Source organism: Psittacula echo (genome assembly GCF_963264785.1).
Source record: "Psittacula echo genome assembly, chromosome: 3".
NCBI classification, from domain to species: domain Eukaryota; kingdom Metazoa; phylum Chordata; class Aves; order Psittaciformes; family Psittacidae; genus Psittacula; species Psittacula echo.
In genome coordinates, this window is record NC_137736.1 from 38,858,049 (window position 1) to 38,880,817 (window position 22,769).

The following is a 22,769-nucleotide window of genomic DNA, read 5'->3' on the forward strand; positions in this document are numbered from 1 at the left end:
AGGAATGGAAGTAGACTAGACCCTCTCCCTACAATCTGCCCATGCTCATCACATTCCTAGTGAAAGTGATAAATGCTATGTGTTTAAAAAGACTATCTAAATAATGCTTTCTGTGTGTAGAGTGTAGTAAAGTGAAGCATCGGCATTCAGGAAAAACAGTTTTTCTTAAACCAGTGGTCCTGTGCTACCATGCAAGGTACCACAGCAGCTCACAGACATGGTACACAAACAGCCAGGCTGTTTACTGCACCTGAAAGTGCACATGCAATTTACTGGAGATATCTAGGCTAAAAGAAAGTCAAGTGAGAACTGAGAAGTACTAAATAGTCTGGATGTACCTCATGCTATAGCACACAGCACGGGAGTTAATATCTATCTACCTTGCTCAGAGTTGAAAAAGATAAACGGAATAATTCTTACACACCACCATCACAAATAAGACAGTCCATGTAAAAAAAAAAAAAAAAAAGTCTGGGTTTAGATCTCTGCATACAGCCAAACTTCTTGGCAGGAACTGAGAATGAGCTTTTGGAATCTCTGCTGATGCCTTTGCAGCTGAATAATATTGTCCACCTGTTTCAGCAGTAAAATTTTAAGCAGCTGTCTATCTCCACAAATACTACTTCATTCAATTATACTTTTCCTATATATTAATCATTCACAAATCACTGCACAGTAATATCCAAATATGAAATTACAAAATTTAAATACATACATATATACATGTATATACACCTTCAACAATGAAGAATAAAATCCAAGTTAAACACTCTGGAAACAAGGTTTGAATTCATTAAAACCATGAGCTTCTCTTGTGGTCCCTACCCGGGAACTTGCGTAAGATAGACTGTCTGACAACATCAGTCCCAAGATTTGATTGCTTGAAGCGCTTTGCTCTTTCTTCAAAAAACCATTCTCCTGTCACTATCCGTAGCTGTCTATATGGGGAAAATTAAAAAAGACAAACATATGCACATTAACAAACTTGCCCAACCAAAACTACTGCTTAAACCCTTATGTCATCATTCATTCATGCTCTCACACTCTGGACATTTGCACAGGTCAAAATAAGGAATAAAAAGTTGATTCCAAAGCTTGGGCTAGCTGGACATGTAGCAGAGTATCTTGCTTAGCAAATGAAAAGTAATTTTCAGTACATTTAAATTTACTTGGCAAAAAAGTGTTTCAACCACTTTTACCAGATTTCCATAGATAACATAGTCCTTTGGATAGAGAACTACTCAACCTCACAGTTATCAGTATCTTCAAAATAACAGGAGTGTAGAAACAACTTCCAGTGAACGGAAGCAGAAGATCCCCCAACAAAGCTTGTCAGCCAAATCAGCAGTTCATGGACCCAGCCTGGTTATATCCAGGTCACTGCAGAGGTCAGAGGTTCAGAGCAATGAACCTTTGTCTTTGCTACTGTTCTAGACAGCGCATTGTTCTCTGGTTTCAAATTCTCGTACCTATACTAGGAACAAAGAAATCCTGTACTCGCATTGCTGTTTTCTGCAGGCGATTTTTATGATGATTCTTAGCCTTTTCCCGAATTAGTTTCATTATGATAAAACGTTACTATTCCTACTGCTTCCCTGCATAGAGTTACCTGCAAAAAGCTATTAATCATGAATACTCAAATAAAAAGCAAATAAACAAACAAAACCCCCCACAAAACCTTAAAAGTTGATTTAGCTCCAGACATGTTCCTGCTTACTGATCAATAAGAAAACTTATTTTCAAACCTATAACAGAAAAGAAATCATCTAGTCTCTTGGGCATGAAAATTACTACAGATGGATTTAGAGCACTGATCAGTATCTTTGCTATTAAATTACTTTTGAGTCATGCCTGAATGGAGAGTCTTACTTGAGAAAATACTAAAATTACAGAATAGGATCCTGCCATTGGTAAAAAGACCCTTACATAATCAGCTCTTCCAAAGATGTTAATGAACCATGCACCTTTGCATGAGTCATTAAAAAAAAAATAATAAAAAAAGAATCCAAAACATGTGCCCATAAGCACAGAAATAGAAGATTACTGCCTTATCTTCTTGTTGCAGACTCCTAGTGACAAACCCCCCTATAATTCACCATCACAAACAGTCTGTCATTATGCAAGGCATAAAATAAAATCTACATTTCCACTCAGAATTTTTAAATTGCCTTTGTTAGACGTGAGCAGTGGAAAGGATTCATTGCATTAGAAACTATGCACAGTCTGGGTAGTATGAAAAACAGTTTTTCTCTGAATGCGTATTTTCACAATTCATTTATAGCACATTTTTCTGTGCAGTTATTTTTATACCAAGTTTTACAGCAAGTCTGATGCTTTATATCAATGCAGAAACCCTTCAGACCTTTGACTATGCCATCATATCCCACTGCAATATAAATGACACATCACACTGCAGTATGAATTGCAGTTTGTTCATTTTATTCATCAGTTACTCCCAAGTTCAACCATAAAACTCCACAAGTGCTGTTTTCCCTGTAGATAGAGATTTTATTAATCCCTAATATCTTACCAGCAATGCTTAAATGTTGTCTGTCAAGGTCAGACAGGGGACTCCTCAGGTCCTTATCCAGACAAGAACCTTCACTCTTCTCCATGCTCCGGACAATCTGATGATGAAGGTGAGACCTATGCCAAGGGTTTCAGCGGCATTGGAGGCTGCCCCACACAAAGCTACAGGCTTTTACAAGCAAAAACTTGCAATTATTTCCATACCCATCCCTGAACTGTACCACCAATCTGCGCTGCTGTGGTTCACGGAGGGGCAGCCCTCTGCCACAGGGTCCTTGGAGAGCCAGCTCCTACATTTTCTGGCCAGATGTGAACAGTGATGAGGGGAAGAAAACCTCTCTGCATCAGAAGAACTATGGGGACCTCCCCCTGGGTGGAATGGTGGCTGAGACTGGTGTATCAGCTTGTTTTACAGTAGGTAACTTTTATAATCTGATGTGGATATTCAACCCGCAGTAGCAAGACCAAGGACTCAAGGAGGGTCATGGGGGCTGGAGAGATCAAAGGAGCTGCAGCCAGAAGAAGAACGGTTGGGGTGGCTGTGGGAGGAGGCAAGGAAAGATGAGGATGAAGGGCTGCTGCGCTGCACAAGGAAGGATCAGCAGTGGTGCTGTTGGTGGAAGGAGCAGGTCCTCCCCCAGCATCTATCCCTGGGAGAACGCCTTCCTCTCCTCCTCCACTCCACTGTGGTATGGCTCACCTACAACTTTATTACTCACCATCATTCTCCCTCTCTCCATCCTCACTCTATCCCATGCAAGAACCTGTCTCTATTCTTCCCTCTGGGACCAAAGCAGGCTTGAATGGGCAAGGACAACCACTACATTGATGGAGTTGAACTGTGTGCTGGTTCAGTGTCCTGGGTTCAGCAGTAGCAGTCATTTTTCTCCTTCTTAGTAGCTGGGGCAGCACTGTGGTTTTGACTTTCAGCCTGGGAACAGTGCTGATAATACCGATGTTTTTAGTTGCTGCTCAGTAATGTGTACTCTGACCAAGGACCTTCTGAATCTTATGCTCTGCCAGGGAGGAAGGGAAGCCGGGAGGAAGCAGAGACAGGACACCTAACCCAAACTAGCCAAAGAGGTATTCCGTACCACAGCACATCATGCCCAGTATATAAACTGGGGGCGGTTACCCAGAAGGGTTAGATCACTGCTCGGGTTGGGCTGGGTATCGGTCGGCAGGTGGTGAGCGGTTGTATTCTTTTCCCTTGTTATTTTCCTTATCATTATTATTATTGGTGGTAGCAGTAGTAATTTGTGTTATACCTTAGTTACTGGATTGTTCTTATCTCAACCTGTGGGAGTTACATTCTTTCAATTCTCCTTCCAATCCTTTCAGGAGTGGGGGGGGGGGGGTGGGGGGTGGGGGCGGGAGTGAGCAAGTGGCTGCGTGGCTGAGTTGCCAACTGGGCTTAAACCATGACATTCAGCTAACGATGGTAAACTGAACTGTCCATCTTCTTCATCGGGCTGATCTTATTAAGCAGTAATAAAAGCCACATTCTAAACTGAGGTGCCAATTCCTTGGCAGGGCAATTCTCAGGATGCCCACAGCCATTCTGCTCTGACTTCAACAAGAGAGCCAGATCTAACGTAAAACATAGACAACCCCCTCAACTGTGGCTCAAAACATAGCAAATAAAGGGAGTATTGCCTTGTTTTAGTCAAGTTCTTCACCTTTCTAGCCAAGCCTGTTATCCACACAAAAAGGCACAACCCAGCAGCCATCAACAGCCAGCCTTTGCAAGTGTCACATGAAACACGTCAAGAGGCCTCAACCTTCATTTCAGACCTTCATCCTTATCATCAATATTAGGGTCAGTCTTGAGATCCTGACTTCAACCAGCAGTCCTCTTTCACAAAAATATTCTTACCCAGCAGATCATATTCTACAAAAGTACCCCATTCTAATGAAATAAGAGGGAAAACCCTAAGTTTTGAATCTTTGAATTTCAAGGGCACTGATACTGGATGTATTTTTCACGTATACTGAACAATTCACAGGAAGACTAGTGTTCATGTTATCTTCATCATTCATACATGTCAGGAGTACCAATTAAAACAATTTTTGTTCTACACATAGGTAGAAATTAATTCAGATTAAATGATTGCTTAAGTCTCTGACTTGCAGTTTGAATTTCATAATTGCATTTGACATTCTGAATCCACAAGAGAAGAGCAAGATCTAAACAGTCATATAATAATGTTATTTTCACATTATGAAAAAGGGAGACTGTCTTTCCTACTGAGATAGTTTATCCTTCTTCTATTTCTAACACAGAACTTAAATAAACCATTCCCATCTAAATAATTGTTTCAGCGGGAAAAGAAATAAGGACACTTACTCAACAGTACGTCAAATCAGTGCTTGCAGGTTTGGGTTTTGTTGGTTTTAAAATGGGTCAAAGGTCCACGCTGACTGTAAATTACAGTATGTTCATGTATTTTCTTTACTTTTCTTTGTCAGTTAGCATGTAGCATACAAAGTAAAAAATATGTAGGTGTTCTACCAAAACAGTGTCTAGACGTGGACCTTCCAAGGAGTGCAACGTATGCTGAAAAAACCCACAATGGTAAAACAGCTTCACTATCCTTTTGATCATCCTGCCTAACCCACATCCACAGTAGAAGAGAGACATTTAGTCTAGCTTCCTTTCCCCCTCTTGTTCCTCAAGTTATTTTGCTTCTTCCTTGGGAGCAAAATTTGAATGGAAAAATAAAAGATGTCAGGACAAAAAAAGCTATATAAAATGAGGCCTATATATGAGCATACCAAAACATAGACACTCATCTTTGCATGTATTCAATTGCACAGTGTATTTTCTTCATGATAAATTAATTCCAGAGTAATTTTTAATATGCTGTGAGGCTATTAAATAGAATTTTTGACTATAAAAATTAGGTAAACTTGCTTAGAAGCTAAGATAGAAATTATGAAAATAAAAGCCTGAAAATAATTTGCTTACTAAAATATTTTAAATGCCTCTATTTTTAGGCTGCTAATGGGAATAAATGTTGCTAAGACACTGATGAATTTTCATGACACTTTAAGATAATTATTTCAAAGATGAAGATAAGTTTCCCATTACTGCTTTGTTCTGCAGTAATAACTTGGGCCACTTAGGTATTTTATCTTGCTTAAGAACTCAAATCAAAAGAAAAGCACTGTTCACATATATCTAAGTATATTAGTAATGAGGAACAGGGACAGCATCAAGATGCAGTATCAGCTTGTCAGCAGATGCTTAAAGAACTTGATTTCCCTCAACCTATTGATCATTTTAGATGCCAAATTTAAAATGCAAATGATCACATTTTGAGAAGATGCAGGGGAAAAAAAAAGTGACCTTTATTGAAAGTTTCTCTTTTAGCACCTATGTCTGAAAGCCCCTGATGACGTCAGTTACTTGTATGCAAGGAATGGAGCAGAAAGCTTCTTCTGATCAAGTGCATTAGTACATACAGGCTTGATTTACCTCATTAAATACTGTGACCATTAAACACACAATTACAGAAATAAATATTGTCTTGCTCTCTGCCCTCAGTAACTGTAGAACTAAGAATTTTGCAGAAGACTTATCTCTAACTCTTCTTGACCTTTAAATTCTTTGTCTTGCAATTTTGTACTCTAGCTGGTAAAAACTATGGGGCAAAGGGGATCCAAACAATACTCTTCTCTTTATGGACATTCAACAGGAACATCCTTTTTCAGTAACTGTAAATTGAAAAAAAATGTATATATAAATCTCAGGGTTTTATATTAATGAACATACCTCACCATTCACATTTAAATTCATTTCCTCAAATTCACTAAATCTTTTTCTGAAAGTGTTTTCTTGGAATGTAGTTAATGTGTTGTAATGAGCACTGAGATCATCTCAGGAATTGCCTGGAGCAAACTACAAGGAGCTCAGCCATGTCCCTACCTGTTTAAAACCATTCCATAAAATCAAACATTTGAACATATTTCATCATGGGTGTCAAAAGAAAAGGAGAGGGTAAAAAGTCACAGTATCACAGTATGTTAGAGATTGGAAGGGACCTCAAAAGATCATCTAGTCCAATCCCCCTGCCAGAGCAGGAACACCTAAATAAGGTTACACAGGAATGTGTCCAGTTACCAGTCCTATTACTTAACACTTTTTGCAAAGCCCCTAGCATGGTGAAGCAATCTAATTTGAGAGACACAATCACTGTATGCAGATCAATGCTACAGAGCTAAACGATTTTTCTTCTCCTCCTGCCTTTTGTTTGCAACTCCTACAGAATAACTGCCTCTCAACACGGGATTCCTATTTTCTTTTTCTTGCTTTATAATCTTGCCAAAGGCCTTATTCACTTCAACTTATAATTAGCTCCTCCTTTAAATATAATTCAAAAAGCCTAAAAATTCTGATTTTCCTTGCATTTCTAGCTTAAGTGAGAGGAAAGGAGAACCAAAAGGATTAAAACTAGAACTATGCACAATGATTTAACTGAAATACCTATCTCAAACCTTCATTTCATACTGCCCACACAGAAGATAAACCCTCTTCGTACACCCAGCACTGTAAAATGCATTTTACACATCATTAGCTGTCACTATAGTCTTATAAAAACACTGGATAGGAAAAAAAAGAAAGGACAGAGATTTCTATTTAATAAAGATACCCAATGTAGAGATAACTTTGGCACTTGCAAAGTAAATTACACTGGTTTGTAATAACTCAAAGGCAGTCTTCAACCAGAATTATTTTTCAAGATGATTGCTAAGACCACTGCTTGGTATACAGAATTGCAGCATGATCACTAGCAGCAGAGGCTGCATATGTTTTGAGAAGTCACCTCATTCATCTTTCAGCCTCAAAACATCTTTACTATAATCATTCTTAAGGGAAGTTTATCCAACCTGTTTTTAAAGCAAGATTCTGCAACCTCTCCAAGTTTGTATCAATATTCATACCACCTAACCTAAATCCTTTCACTGCAATTTCAGTACCATGTTATTTTGCTTATCTGAAGCGAGTATGTAGAACAGCCCGCATGCCTCCTCAATGCAGCTGCCTTCTGTGGATTTAAAACTCAGTTATTTTCACTTTTCTCTTGCCTGGGTCAAATACTTCTGAATTGTTCCATTACTCTGGACATACTGTGTGCTAGGCTCATCATCATTATTTTCTGCTGAACTTTCTCCAGTTGGCCAACAGAAAGCGTGCTACACAAAACAGGTCAGGTAACCTACATAAAACAGGATTGTATCACATGTTTTACAGGCCATAATTCTGCTTGTACATCCCTGTGTAAAGCTGAAATTTTCTACAGTGGAAAATACTGTTGATTCATGTTCAGCTTTTCATTCAGTACAATACCCAGATCCTTTCCTAAGGAACAGCTGCATAAGCCATTTTTATTCTCATTCTGCAGCTGCATTTTTGCCCAAATGTAATACTTCCACAAGCCCATAGGGAGCCTCCGCTTGCTTTTCCTTCCAACCACTTCTCTAAATTGCAAGCATCACTATAAATCCAAATCTTGTCCTTCAGCATGCCTGTAGCGCCTCTCAATTCGACATCACCTGCAGGTGTAACTGTCAAACTCATCTGCTGCATCAAAGTCCTTAACTAAAGCGTTTAACAGTAAAAAGCCAGGACATTTTCTGCTCTATTCCACTGCCTTCTTATTTATTTTTGTTATGGCAGTGAAATATGCATAACTACTCTGAGAATGGAGCTTTATAATTTTCCAGGCAGTTCTGCAGTCACACTCACAGAACTTATTCCAGGGTATAACTCCCCTTGTTTATCAGTTTATTGAAACGGCATGAAGAAAGTATCAAAAGGTTAACTTAAGTCAAGTTATAAGATATCAACAGATCCTTCTCTATTCACAAGGTCTGTCACCCTATCAAAGGAGGAAATTAAAGTGATTTTGACATTATAACTTCTTGAGCCAGCTCTTACTCATCATCCTGTCATCACTTGGCTTTTAAACAGCACAGCAATCATTTCTTTCAGTATTTAAGGAATTAAGGGCAACTTGACAGGGTCAACAAATTCCTTGTTCTTTCTCTCTTCATTTTTAAAGAGTAGTATTGTGTTTGCCCTTCTCCGCTCTGTCATCTCACCTGCACCCCATAATTTCTGAAAGGCACAGCACTAAGATCATCTCAGGAACCGCCTGAAGCAGACCACAAGGAGCTCAGCCAGGCCTCTATCAATTTAAAATCATTTCTCAAAATCAAACACTTGAACACGTTTCATCTTAAGAGGTGAGACACCATCCTCTGGATATGCCCCACTGGCTGCAGAGAAGGTTAAGACATCTAGCTAAAAACAGATGTTAACCTTCTAAAGCTGAAGTTAGAAGGCACAAACCGTAAACCCCATATCCTGCTGTATTAATTTTTCACTAACTTTCCAGGTAGCCGAAGTGTGATCTAACTAGCAATTTAAGTTCATTCTCTAATAAAATTTACAAAAAGCTTTATCATCCTGACCTCTTTAGTTTGACAAGTAAAAACAAAAAACCAAACCAAAACAACCAAAAATCCTACAAACAAGGAAGCACCAACAAAGAAACCCCAACAAAACAAAAAACCCCACCAAAAATATAAAAAAAGCATCAACGAAACAGCCATCTGAAATTACTCTGATTCTTTCCCCTTTTAACATGATTGCTTTATCCTGTCTTTTTCTTATACCATCCAGTTCTTACACCATCCAGTTCTTACGTCAGGATACATAACTGAGCTTTGTTGTCTAACACATTTCTCCTTTCTGTCATAGTTATTTTATTGGGTCAAGCTACAAAATCCCATGTCATCATATCAATCAAGTAAGTTGCTCCTCCAAGTATACACGAAATAAATATCCTTGAACACGCAACATCTTTTTGCTTACTCACTTGATACCCTGTGTTAGAATACAGATCTCTTTTTCAGCACTGTGATCTGCTACCCTCCTCCTTTGTTCCCCATGCTCAATATTCCAACCGTGGGAAGTGTGATATCCCCTTTTGTTTTACCTCCCACCATAGCACAATTTACTTTAGAACGCTCACTAACAGAGACATAAATACAGCCCTCTCTCTACCTTGCAGAGATGTTCAGTTACTACAAACACAGAAGGGGAAGAGAAAAAAAAAAACAAAACAAAGCAAGGACAGAAACATGAACTGAAGTGTTTGGACTCATGATTTTTACTTTTTTTTTTCCTTACAAATCTACCTACCATGTCAGTCAGAACATACAGACCTCACTTGTTCTTAATTCTGTTAATTTTGAATTACTGAATGCTTACATTCATGTTTTCATAATGTGAACAGACTGTCACTGCCTTGTAACTAATTTTCTGTCATTTTTCAGAGCATCCCACCAGCAGCTCAACATCTGTGATGTTTGCAGCTTTCTTTAGCAAGCAAGCTGGTGAAAACTGGCTAAGAACTGGGGAAAAAAAAAAAGATACTGCAAAATAAGCCTCCTCCCTTGCGTATTTGCCATGCACATGCTTTTCTGCTAAGGAGATGTAAAGCAGAAACATGAATACAAAATTACTTACGCAATCTTGGCACACACCGAACACTTCCACTGCCCATCAGTTCCCACAACACGACACTTATTGCAAACTCGGAGTTTGCAGGTTTGGCACAGGTCTCCTCTGTTGAAGATTAAGCCCAAGCTTTTCTGACAGCGAACACAGACCCTGCTGTTGTCCTGTTGACAGTGACGGTTTCCACCTTTCCTTCTCACTTCCAGAAGCTCATTTTTCAATTTCCTAGAATTAAGAAAATAAAGCATTTTAATTTGGAGACAGGACTCAACGATCTTTAAGGACTTTTTAACAGATTAAAGTTTAGCACTAAAAACTACAAGACACAAATAAGTACAATAATTTTTTTTTTTTATATTTGCTGTATTTTTTTGACACACACCTGGAACAAGAATTAATCTATCCTCTACCCTTCAGAGACGCAGTCAAGAGGAAAATCTTGTGCTAGCACAGTATTAGTGACTGCAGACAGCTGAGCATTTCTGGACAATTGGTAAACCATCTTTGCTTGTCCCTCATCAATAATTCAAGTCATGCTGAGCCCTGGTTGACAGCATCTCAAAACTCGGACTACCCTGTGCATCCACAGAAGGAAAAGAGAATCCTTCCTGTAATTAGCGTGCGTGTAATACTATGCCAGTGTAGGGTTAGCTAGGAATGCATATGCAATTCTGCACTGGCTATTCAAAGCCTAAAAAATACCCAAACCAAAACATCTAAGTAGATTGTAGCATCACAGCATAATGCCACTATTAAAAAAGAAATAAATAAAAAAAATACAAAATAAATCAAAAAAAGAGGAATATCAGTTTAAATAATGTGACTTGCAAATTACCAGTTTTGCCACTGACTCTGCAGGATAAAACACTTTGCAGTTTAAGGCCTAATTCTGAAGACTGCAATTCCAGTGGGGTATGACTTGGGTCCTTAACAACAAAATAATTGTGAGATGTAACTGCTATATTCCTAACACGAAAAAACCCCAGGGACTAAGCTCTGACAGAATTAGGTTATTTGTGGATAAACCGCCTTGCTAAAAGGTCGGCTAGCATTTTGCTTCCCATGGGATCCCATGAACAACAGCTGCTCTGCAGCCACCTGGCCTGCAGATGCTCAACCTCTGACAGCTTTTGGAAAAAGAGCATGAAGAACATGTCCAATCTCTCCAGGCAGCGACTAAAAATTCTGCCAAGCCTTTTCCTCTGCTGGCCTCTACTGAACAGCAGAAAAAGTCTTCTCTTCATTCTACTTTCGACCCTTCTCCCACATCCAATCCGAAGAGTCTTTCTTTCATTCCATAGCCTTCAAAAATCTGTCCAAGCTTCACGAGCTTTCTTGGTACTTTGCAAACTGTTCTTGCAGTTTATCAATTGCACCTTACATCTACCCACTTCCTGCAGAGATACGCGTAGTTATAGGTACACATCCATTTTATTCTTCTGTCAATCAGCCCATTCCAAATGCAGATGGATGACCTGCACTCCAGCAGCTGCCAGCTGTGCTGCAATATTGCCATTGTGCACAGGGAAGGCAGATGATCGCTACTTTTACCATCCCCTCCTTGGATCTACTTCCTAGACAAGCCTGCCTTCGAACAACAAAAGTCAATCTATCTGCTTGTTCTGGACCAAAACCTAAAAGAAAAAACAAAAACAAGCCCCCCAAACAAACAAACAACACCTCTGTGACCAAATTCTCTCAATTAACACCATTTTAAAAGAGATAACATATCTATCCACTTGAGTAACAAATAGAGCTTTCATTGCTTGTGAAGACATCTAATTATCACCAAGGCTATGGTCACTTGCATTTCACTAAAACACAAAATGCCTGATGATGTACTGTCCCCTACAGCCCACGGAGAAGAAGCAGGTTGCCTGCCTACAGCCCATGGAGTAGTGTGCTGGAGCAGACAATATACCCTGCAGCCTGTGGAGGACCCCACGCTGGAGCAGGTGGACGTGCCCTGAAGGAAGCTGCAGCCCACGGAGAGTGCCTGCTGGAGCAAGCTCCTGGCAAGAACTGCATCCCACTGGGGACAGGCACAAGGGCAGTCTGCTCCTGAAGGACTATACTCTCAAAAGGACCTATGCTGGAACAGGGGAAAAGGGGGAAAAGTGTGCGAAGGAAGGAGTGGCAGAGTAAAAGCATTATGAATTAACCCCAACCCTCATTCCTCATCCCCCTGCACCACTTCCGACAGGGGTGAAGATTGAAGAGTCAGGAACAAGGAATGAAGCTGAGCCTGGAAGGAATGTGGGGTTTCAGGGAAAGGTGTTTTCAGTTTTGTCCTTGTTTCTCTGTATCTTACTTTTTTCTTTTTTTTTTTTTTTTTTTTTTTTTTAATTAAATTGACAAATTAAATTAATTTTCCCCAAGTCATGTCCGTTTTGCCAGTGGTACACGATCTCCCTGCCATTATCCTAATCCATGAGCTTTCTTCATCCCATTTTCTCTGCCTGTCCCTATCAGGGAAGGAGTGAGAATGTGGCTTGGTGGGTACATAGCAGCCAGCCAAGAAACAATTCACCACACCCTCCTTGCCCCCTTCCTGTCTGCTTGTTCGTTCTGAGCCTCCTTCAGCAGGAAAAACAGCTTATTAGTACTAGAGAGACAACTTTGTTCCTGGGGAAGAAGAGGGCAAATCAGAGCACTCCGCACAGAAAAGTTCTCTTATTGTTCACCCACCGCTTACCAGAGTTTCATCTGGACACCAATCCACAATAATGGCAACTTAGGCAACTGAAAATCTTGGAATATTTGAATGCCTTCAAAATCCATTCCCCTCAGAGTCACATGATTGATTCCACACTAAAATGATACTCAAAACTTAAAAATCTTTATTTGATTCCCTGGGTATGTTCAAGCTTCTTTGCAAACACAAGGGACAGGCCTTCCTCTTCCTTCCACTCATTCACAAGTATCCCTAGGGTACACTGCTGCTGGCTGTCCTCCAGAATTTGTCACTGATCATAACACTCTCAACCCAGAAGCTCAGAAATTTCAGGCTGCCCCACTGTCTATTTTTAGTCTGTACTTTAATAACATCCTCAGTGACAAACTTGTGGTGTCAAAAGCATTGCCAAAGTCAAAATAATCAACATCCACTGCTCTCCCCTCATCTACTAAATCAGCCATTTCACTACAGGTGATCAGGTTGGTCAAGCATGACTTCCCCTTGGTGAATCCAGCCTGACTATTCCTGCTGATCTTCTTGTTCTTCAGGTGCCTGAAAGTCATTTCCATGATTAGTTGCTCCATCCCTTTCCCAGGAATTGAGGTGAGGCCATCATCAAAACAGCCTATAATTCCCTGGGTTTTCCTTCTTGTCCTTTTTGAAGGTAGGAATGACATTTGGTTTCCTCCAGCCCTCAGACACCTCTCCCAATCACCACGATCATTCAAAGACTATTGACAGTGGCCTTGCAATGACATTGGCCAACTCCCTCTGCACTCATACATACATCCCATCACGGTCCAGTCTAGTCTGTCCAGACTGTTTAAATATTCCCTGATTCTCTTCTACTGAAGGCAAATTTACCTTTGCCCTGAACTTTCACAATGATCTCAGGGGACTGCGATTCCTGAAGACTTGTCTTACCATTAAAACAGAGATGAAGAAGGCATTGTGCACCTTTGCCTTTTCCACATGCTTTCTCACTAGGTCCTCTGTTTTGCAGGCCCGTATCTTCATTCAGAAGGTGAATATTGTTAATCATCAGATCTAAAAAGGGTCAGAATACTAAGCACTAGCAAAGGCTCATTTTTCATATGATTTATTTACAGTGGCTCATTTTTAGTTAAAAAATAAAATCAAAGTCGCCTATTGCATTTCCAGAACTCCACAGGCAGTAGGATGCCATCTTTTTGGTAACTGTCTGTGTCCTATAGACTGCATCTAGGTTTCTAATGTAGAAACAAAACCTTCACTGACCTCTTTCCATTCCACCCTTCTACTTCCCCCCTACAACTTTCAGGCCTTGTTGTGTGCTTAATTAGAAGCATCACTGGGCACAGTGTCTGTGTTTTAAATAGTTAAATTTCAAAATAAGTACATCTCTATCAGCCCAAGCCAATAAACAGTGCATTTTTAAACAAAAGCTTGCTTAGAGATCAACATATTGAAAAACTTAGCAATATTCTTTTGACATTAAAAGGCACTATTCCTACTATCCAGTAGTAGTGACTGCAACAGTATTTTCCACTTCTTATGCCATACAAAATCTTATTACTAATAATTATTAATTCTTATCAGATGATAGCTGATCTGCTAACAGTATGAATTCCAACAAGTGTTTGCTCTTGTTTTTTAATACAGAGCTGCCTTTGATGACTTTCCAGGAATGGAGATAAACCAACCCACAGCTTCTCTGCTCACTTAATCAAACAAATAAAAAATGAAAATTAAAAAAGCAAGCAAACAATGTATGGGCAGATATACTGGATATGAACTCTCTTTTGGAGTTCCCTATACTATTTGTTGAACTGAACTATTGATTCAACTGTAACAAATACATTCGGATCTTAAGAAAATAAAGAATGAAATGTCTCAAGGGCCAGGAAGAGTAGGAGCAGGTGAGTGAGTCATCTGAAAAAATCCATCATCATAACAGCCTCTAAACAACCACAGTCTAGCTGCGCTACCTACACAATATTGAAAAGGGATAACAAGTGCAGAATGTAGCTGGTCTCACTTACCACTACTCTCCATCCGCCAAGACAGGAGCCAGCTGTATATAAACACACAATGTTCTTTTGTCATTCAACATCTGAGCTCTCCTAAATTTTAAAGGAACCCGATTAACCATGCAGTTAGATATTTTTAATCTCAAATACTAAACAAGAGTTAATCTTTATCACTTCTCTCCTAGTAATATGAAAGAGAAAATAAACTCAGCAGAAGCCAATTTAATAAGCTGCTGGAGAAAAAGAATCTTATCATACACTCAAGTTTCTAAACCATCTATCTACTACAACAGCTATTTGATAAAAGATAACTATTAAAAATAAGTTTGTTATTGCCAAGAATAGCAGAATATTTAGCCATTCCTCTAACTGTGAATTTATATTAAGATCCCTCTACTGTCTGAGAAAACATGTTAAGTATATTGGAGAAGAGTTCTGTTGTAACTAGTATTCCAGGGAACACTGAATGACTTAATCTAAGCCTTTCCAAAGTGGGCATGAGAGGCTCATATAAAATACCAAAGCAAGAGACAAACAAACAAAAGACTTAGCCAACACCAAACTAGTGAAATCTAGTCAATTCTAGATTAAGTTCATCCAACAAGTGAATCTGAAAACCTGATGCCTTGAAAAGATGAGGAAAAGAACGCAGGCATTAAGGACCACAGTTTTACAAAAAACAAATTAAGGAGCAGCAAGCAGTCATAGCTCTGGGCACAGTAGCCCACTGCCTACACGAGGCCCTGAAAGATTCTCTTTCCTACTATGCTAAAACTCACAAAGCAGTCAAAGGCACTCGTTCACCCACAAATGCAGCCTTCAGAAATGGAATATTCCCAAACCCTTACAATCCTGCAAATAGGAAAAAAAGTAATGAGAAGCTTTAACAGATCCATTTTTTCTTAATAGTATGCTCTACTCTAGAGAACATTTATTCCCCAGATACAGAAAAGCAGAATAGCTATATTGCTGCAAGACGCATGACGCTTGCTGCTCAAGCTATTCACTCAAATGAATATCGTCATGTCCTCTGACTCTCTGAGCACAATCCACTTGCTTTGAGTTAGGTAACTTTTTTTTTTTTTTAAATACTAATCTGATTGATTTTTTTTTTTTTTTTCATTTCAGTAGGGTTTTAGAAACCTTTTTGTTTTGAAAAAAAAATTTCTACCTCATCTCTTCTCCCTTCTGGTGAAAAACAGTGTTGAATAGAATGGCATACCTGATTCCTCAATTTGATTCTCAAATTTGTCCTGCATCTTCCTTCTCCCCATTTCAAAAGACTTTTTTATCTTAAGATGTAGAGCAGTAGAATCCAAGTATTCCTAACTTCGCTTTGCCATTCTAAATCTCCAGAGTTCAGAGAGTCATAAAAAAATTGCAGAAAAATAAATAAATAAATCCAATTTTCAATCAACTCAAATATTTCAGCAGGAAAAGAAATATTATATATTAGGTCCATTATTGCACCTGTTCTTAACACAGTTCTGTTTCCTGCACAGATGAGCTGACACATCCTCCTTTTGAAGCTGTGCAGCTGTTAACTTAGATACTAGAGAATTTTTCTGTACACAAACTGGTGTCAACATACTTCTGGGGCTTCCAGAGAAAGGAAATTTCCTTCCCAGACTGAATCCCCATACCTCCTCCAAATTCAACCAAATTTCCTCCACTATCTGAAAGAATGTGTGGAAAGTAATAGTAAATATTATTGACAATTCAGCAAAGGATGTGCTATTACCTGTTTCCATTGTGATTTCCTTTGAATTGTAAAATCTAGCCATATGAGTACCTTAAGTGTTTTTCAGGTTCTTATTTTATAAGCACAGATTTTTCACATTTTGCTTATGTAAAAGATCTGTATGATAAAAAATATCTTAAGAGTATAGAGGTATATTGGTGACAATGAAAGGAACCAGGGAGAGGTGAAGAATGAATTTGCAAAGAGAAGAGAGCTGGAGAACTGGTATAATGAATGGTATAAAAGAGCTCAGTGAACAGAAGGAAAGGAGGCATGGGAACCGAAAAAATACTGAACACTGTCAGGATGACAAACTTCCACAGGTGAACGTTTCTCAGCAGCTCCCTCATCCTCTCAGCTAAAAATTGGTACAAAAATAATAATAAAAAATATAATGCAAATTTTTTGTTGGTTTCTTACTAGCCTTTCATAAAATAAGTTGTTCCTAAAGCATGAGAATTAGTCTCCATCAGAAATTTTCACCAATTGAAAAGCAAAACAGGCATCTCTACCCTTGGAGAACTGGCAATAGTGATTACTTTTGATGGAAGAACCTCTGGTTTAAAAAATAACTATGTGTTAAATTCACTTGACAACTTGACAATCAACCTCCTAACTTCCAGTACATGTATGAATGAGCAATATGCATAAACATAAGGACTCTTTCCTTCAAAGCTTTGCAAAAACACAGACCATATACCATACTGTGTACTATGTTGCTTACAAACAAATCAAAACATATACTTACCAGTTAAAGCAATTCTCATTTCCCTTACTCAGACTCACTTTTTTTCCCCTAAAGTACTTGCCTGTAGTTACCACATGGTGGTATCCATGCTAACAGTTTCTCCTATATTGTAATGAAGTTAATACCCTGTTGCTTCTCTTGATCTCTTTGGACTGATAAACAGATGCCATTATAGTTAATTGAAAAGACAGGAATGTCAGCTTTCCTTGTCAATACAGATCTGGGGCTGGTGTAATTCTTCCACAACTTCTGGCAACATAAGTGCTAAGGGAATGATTCAAGTAATAACCTAATAAAGCCTCATCCTTGGAAGAAATTGACATGCTCCTCATTTTATCAGTTCAGCAATTATTATGCTGGTATCTTCTCTTCTAAAAGCATGGTATTCACAGCTTTGATTCATAAGGTAAGAACCTTTGTATTTTAATGCTGCCTGGGAAAATAGCCAAGGTAAGAAAGCAACGTACATTAGCAGTAAGTTTGCCATGTATGTTTGCTCTGTAGTATCATAATAATATTGAGATGAAGAGATAGCTCGAAATGCAAAATGTTATGACCATCAGACCCAGTTCCCTCCGTAACACCACAGTGGGGGAGGATGAAGTGGAGTTGCTGTTGGAACAGAAACAACCCAACAACAGCTAGATCAAACACCCCTAGCACATGGTACACCCCCTACCCCTCCCCCTCTTTCAGCAAACACATTATTTTGAGTTAGTATTGATTTCATGACTTGTAACACTACGCATTAAAAGTAGTATGGGTTTTCGTAAATGGAGTCTTAAAAGAACAAAACTATTTAAGATAATAAAAGGATGGAGAGTAAGAAGAGATACACATTTCAGTCCAAAACATCTAGTTTAGAATGTCTTGACTGACATTATCTGGATGAAAGTTTCTCACAGCAACTCACATGTTAAAAAACCCTACCTTTTCACCTTCAGTATAGTCAAGTTCGCTGTTTTAAACTCTATAATTTAAGTACTTCACTCAATCTTAGCATTTGAGAACAATCATGATGGTCATTCAACTGACGTCAAAAGCATTGTAGAGAAATGTTTAGAACACTGTAGCTATTTGTATAAGTAAACTACTAACAGCTTTGAAACAATATTCAAAGAAAATTTCCACTCGCATAAGATGCAGTCTTAGAGTTAAGAACATAAACCGTAATATTAAGCAGGTTGCTTATTTGTATTATCAAAACTAGACCACATAAAGAGTACTTGCTGCCTTCTGTGTTGCTCTTGCATGCAGGTGAAATATCTGTACAACAGAAACAAAAAAGAACAGCCACCTGCACTCCAGAACACAAGTATAAGCAGCGATAGTGAAAATAATGTTTACTGTGGGGGTGGTGAGGCACGGGAAGGCTGCCCAAGGAAGCTGTGAATGCTCCATCCCTGGCAGTGTTCAAGGCCAGGTTAGACAGAGCCTTGGGCAACATGTTCTAGTGGGAGGTGTCCCTGCCCATGGCAGGGGGCTTGGAACTAGATGATCTTAAGGTCCTATCCAATCCTAATCATTCTATGATTCTATGCTAATTCTTAATTTAATTATTAGGACATCCTCCTACATTTACCATTGCTCTCATGTAGATGCTTTCAGGTTATAGTGGCTTTTGAAGACAACTAGGAACAGAAAAAACAATCATCAGAATGAATGCAGCAGACTAAATATTCTTTAGAACAATATACAAGTAAACATCTTGCCAGAATGACAAATGCTTTGAAAATAAATACAAAGGGACTTGTTCTTCTGTGATGTACTTCAGTAAAATAGATAACAGATTGCACCAAATGGAATTCGAAAGACAACAAATGTTTCTCTGAAGTATACTTATAAGCCATAATTAAAGATATTCTTGCCAAAATGTATTCGGGAAAAAAAAAAAAAAAAAATGAAGTCTCCTAGGAAGCCATTACCTACCTACTTCTTTATCGTTTCTATATCTTGTAAGTCTTATATAGACTACATTGCACCATTACCTGCAGAGTATGATCTAGTGAAAATTCTCCAAGTACACTCTGAATCTAAAACCAATTGGTTCATATATAGGTGGCTAGAAGTATGCAGAAGCATCATGTTGCACTGTTATCCTAATTAGCATTATATTTCAGGTTAACTAAATTTTTCGCCTTCGCTTTTCCATTTGTACCAAAACACAGGTCAACCAATACCCCCTGCCACTTAAATAAACTACATCCTTCAGAGATGCCTTGGCTTCTCAGACTCAAGAGGTTCTGACAGTGACTTGCAGTAGTGCCAAAAAAACAAAGAAATCAGGTGTTTCAAGATATCGCATTAAAAAGAAAAAGAAAAATCAAACAAAAAAACCCAAAAAACCAAACAAACAAAAACCAACCAAACAAAAAATAAACACACACACACACAAAAACACAAACCAGGAAACCAACCAACACAAAGCAAACCAACCAACACAAAGCAAACCAACCAAACCACAAAACCATCAAAACAAACAAACAAAACAAAACAAAACAAAACAAAAAAAAAAAGAAAAAAAAACAACCCACAAAAAAAAAAACCACCCACCACAAAACCTCAAGAGTTTCCAGTTTAGATTGGGAAATGACAGTATCAGAACAAAGTACATTTCCAGGGGCCTTGGGAAGCTAGTTATCTGACAACACTGCTGGAATTCATACCAATGCCTTTGATTGATGACTACTGGCTCATCACATATTTTCAAGGCCACCACTTTAAAAAACTGAAATACTTACTTAGAAATGCTTATCTTATTACAAATTAGAGCACAACATCTGGAGGAAATGGCGTTCCATCTGTTTTCTTGTGTTCTGTTTTCTTCTTCACATGACAAATCATCAAAAAAATATCTGACAAATCATGAAAGCCACTACGGTTCCCCCATTAAATGGGCTGCACACCAACAGGAACATTGCATTTAGACTTAGCTCTCTCAAGGTAGAAAGACTCCCAAAACCAATGGCTAACTCTGCATGGATTTCCAAATAATAGTTCAATACAAAAGAAGCCTCAGCAGGTGCTGAACATACATCTTTGCAATGCACAATGTCTAAAATTCTTTTTAGCGAATCAAAGGGAAGAGCAGTGCATCCTGGCCCTTGAATACATGGACAGAAACCAGCAAAGGCTTGAAATCTTCCCTTTGTCAACCGTTACACTCAGCAGCCTCACCAAGTGCTGCATACATCCATGCTAAGACTATTTCTCACAACCAGCACTGTATAAAAGTTTAAAAGGGCAGTGAGAAGTGAGAGGAAGCAGCAGCAACATGCTGGGAAAACATACGAACCTTTGCAGAGCTGATACTTAGCTGAACTACCTCAATTTGAGTCATCTAAAATAGCTCTCAGCCTGCCTCTACACATTGTTCTCTGAACTTTGATTTTTACTTTTTTTCCTCAGAAAAGAACACATGGACACTATTAATACCCTGAGTCTCTATTTCCCCTTTGAATGATTTTGAGATCCATATCTGAGATTTTCAGTTTTACTTTTGTATTAGTAAGTAAAACTACGTAATTAAAAATGAAGAGTCCCTTCTCCTACCTATTCTTTAAGTACTGCAACAGAAAGAAAAAGTCACTGTCTTGCATTTGCTCCATATTGTATAGGCTCCTGTAGAGAGGCAGATGCCTACTTTCCCTCCTTATGACACCTTCCAAACTCGCATTCACACAGTCAGCTCTGAAGACACAAAGCATACAGCCCCTCTCAGAGGCATAAAGATCAAGAACATCACTAAAGCCTTCCTTTCACAGGGCTAGAAATTCAGCCAAAGTGGGCAAAATCCATAGAACCTGAAATTTAAAAACCCTGCTGTGTATTTCTGCACTTGTGATTTTTCTTAGTCTTTTGCCTTGAAGCAATGGACGCAATCTTTTGTTTACAGACGACCACACTAGCAAGCAATTTTCTTTTTAGCACACTTTACTTTCACTTATATTTAACTGTGCCACCTCCCAACATTCATCCTTCTTCTGAAACATCCAGCAAATCTCCACTGGGTACCACAAAAATATCTATCATATGGACTATATTTTTAACAACGATAATAAAAAGGGTTACCTTATCCTTTTATCTTCAACCTTTTTCAGATACTCATCTCTCTTCAAAACTCCCAATATTGTTTCCCGTTCATGTTCCAACAAAAAAGACAAATTGATGATCTCCAGGTGCTTTGTCATGGTTCTTCAACAGCCACTCTTTCAATGACTGCTTTGCTCAATCAATTTTTCCAACGTTTTGCTTGCAGGAGTCCAAAGGCACGTTTGTGTCAGAGTTACAAGATCCACACAGTCAAGAGGTATTTTGAAAAATGCTTCTTTAAGTTAACCAAGTGTCAAGACTGTATCGCTTTGCCTTCCAACTATGCAAGAAATCAAGGTTTCTTCTTTGTTTCTTTCTCAGGAAAGCCAGTCATTTTCCTAGTTGTTGAATGCCCTTCTGCTCACTGGCACACTGCAGGCCTTCAGAATGTTTTCACAAACAGCTGCAGAATCGACTTCCTGGCATAACTGTAGTTTGGAGCCACAAAACAGCTGGGTATATTTATTTCAAACCACCTGAAAGTCAAAGCAAACGAACAAAATAGGTGTAGGTGATTTTGACATTACCATCACAGTCTGATTTGAGAAAGGCTTAATCTAGTAATGGTTTGAAAGCCACCAAAGGAATGGCTTGTAGACTATCAGGTTATCTTAGGAGCTATTTATATGTCATGTTTTCTATGTTGTCATTTATTTACTTGCTCATGTTTGATTATTATGCTCCCACAAGGGCTCTGCAATTATCTTCCTACTGCAATATATTTAAATGACTACATTCACCTTGTAATATTTCCATCCTAACAGTAATAAGCATGGGGCTGCTGGAAGGAATGATTTTACTCATTTCCCTGAGATTAAGGGAGAAGTAAAATTAATGAGTGGAAAGGCTTCAGAGGACAGCACTGGATGTAAGGCTTACCTCAAAAGAAGTATATAGCTCCATCCCAGCAAGTCGTCCATTACACTTGCTTCACAGTCAAATTAGAGAAATAGGAACTTTCAAGGAGTGATTTATCCACTTACTGCAGACATTGAATTTTGGATGACACATTCTAGAAATGCCCATTCCCTTCCAGTAAATACAGCAAGAATTTAGAGTGACTTATTAACATGTAGCCACACAGAAGTAAGACAAATTTCTTTTTTTGAGTTTCGTGGGGGTTTTGGTTTGGGTTGGGTTGTTTGTTTTGTGGGGGAAGGGTGTGTTTGTTTTGTTTGGTCTTGGTGATTTTGCTTGTTTGGGACTTTTTTTTGTTGTTTTCTCATTTCTAAACAGAGAACAACTTCCAAACAAAACCAGAAGAGACACCCTAGTCCATACTGGAGCTAAACTTGCAGTTAACTGGTTAGAATATCCAGGTAACTACAAGAGAAGAGTCTCCTGTAAAGTCTCTTGTAAATAAACATAATACGCCAAAAAAACCACATGGACTCCAATGCACTTTGCCTTTACAAAAAAAAAAAAAAAAAAAAAGCTATGTGTAC

The 22,769-nt window shown here is 38.7% G+C and overlaps 1 protein-coding gene across 1 annotated transcript in view; it reads right to left on the minus strand.

Moving 5' to 3' along the window:
* The window catches only part of SYTL5 (synaptotagmin like 5), a gene marked incomplete at both ends in the record, with an annotated part of 55,265 nt that extends 33,843 nt beyond the window's left edge, over positions 1 to 21,422 (minus strand). Inside the window, 3 exon segments of the mRNA XM_080613516.1 lie at positions 826 to 938; positions 10,067 to 10,282; positions 21,304 to 21,422. Of these exon segments, the coding sequence (XP_080469642.1) occupies positions 826 to 938; positions 10,067 to 10,282; positions 21,304 to 21,422 (448 nt within the window).
* Between the last annotated feature and the right edge of the window lie 1,347 nt (positions 21,423 to 22,769).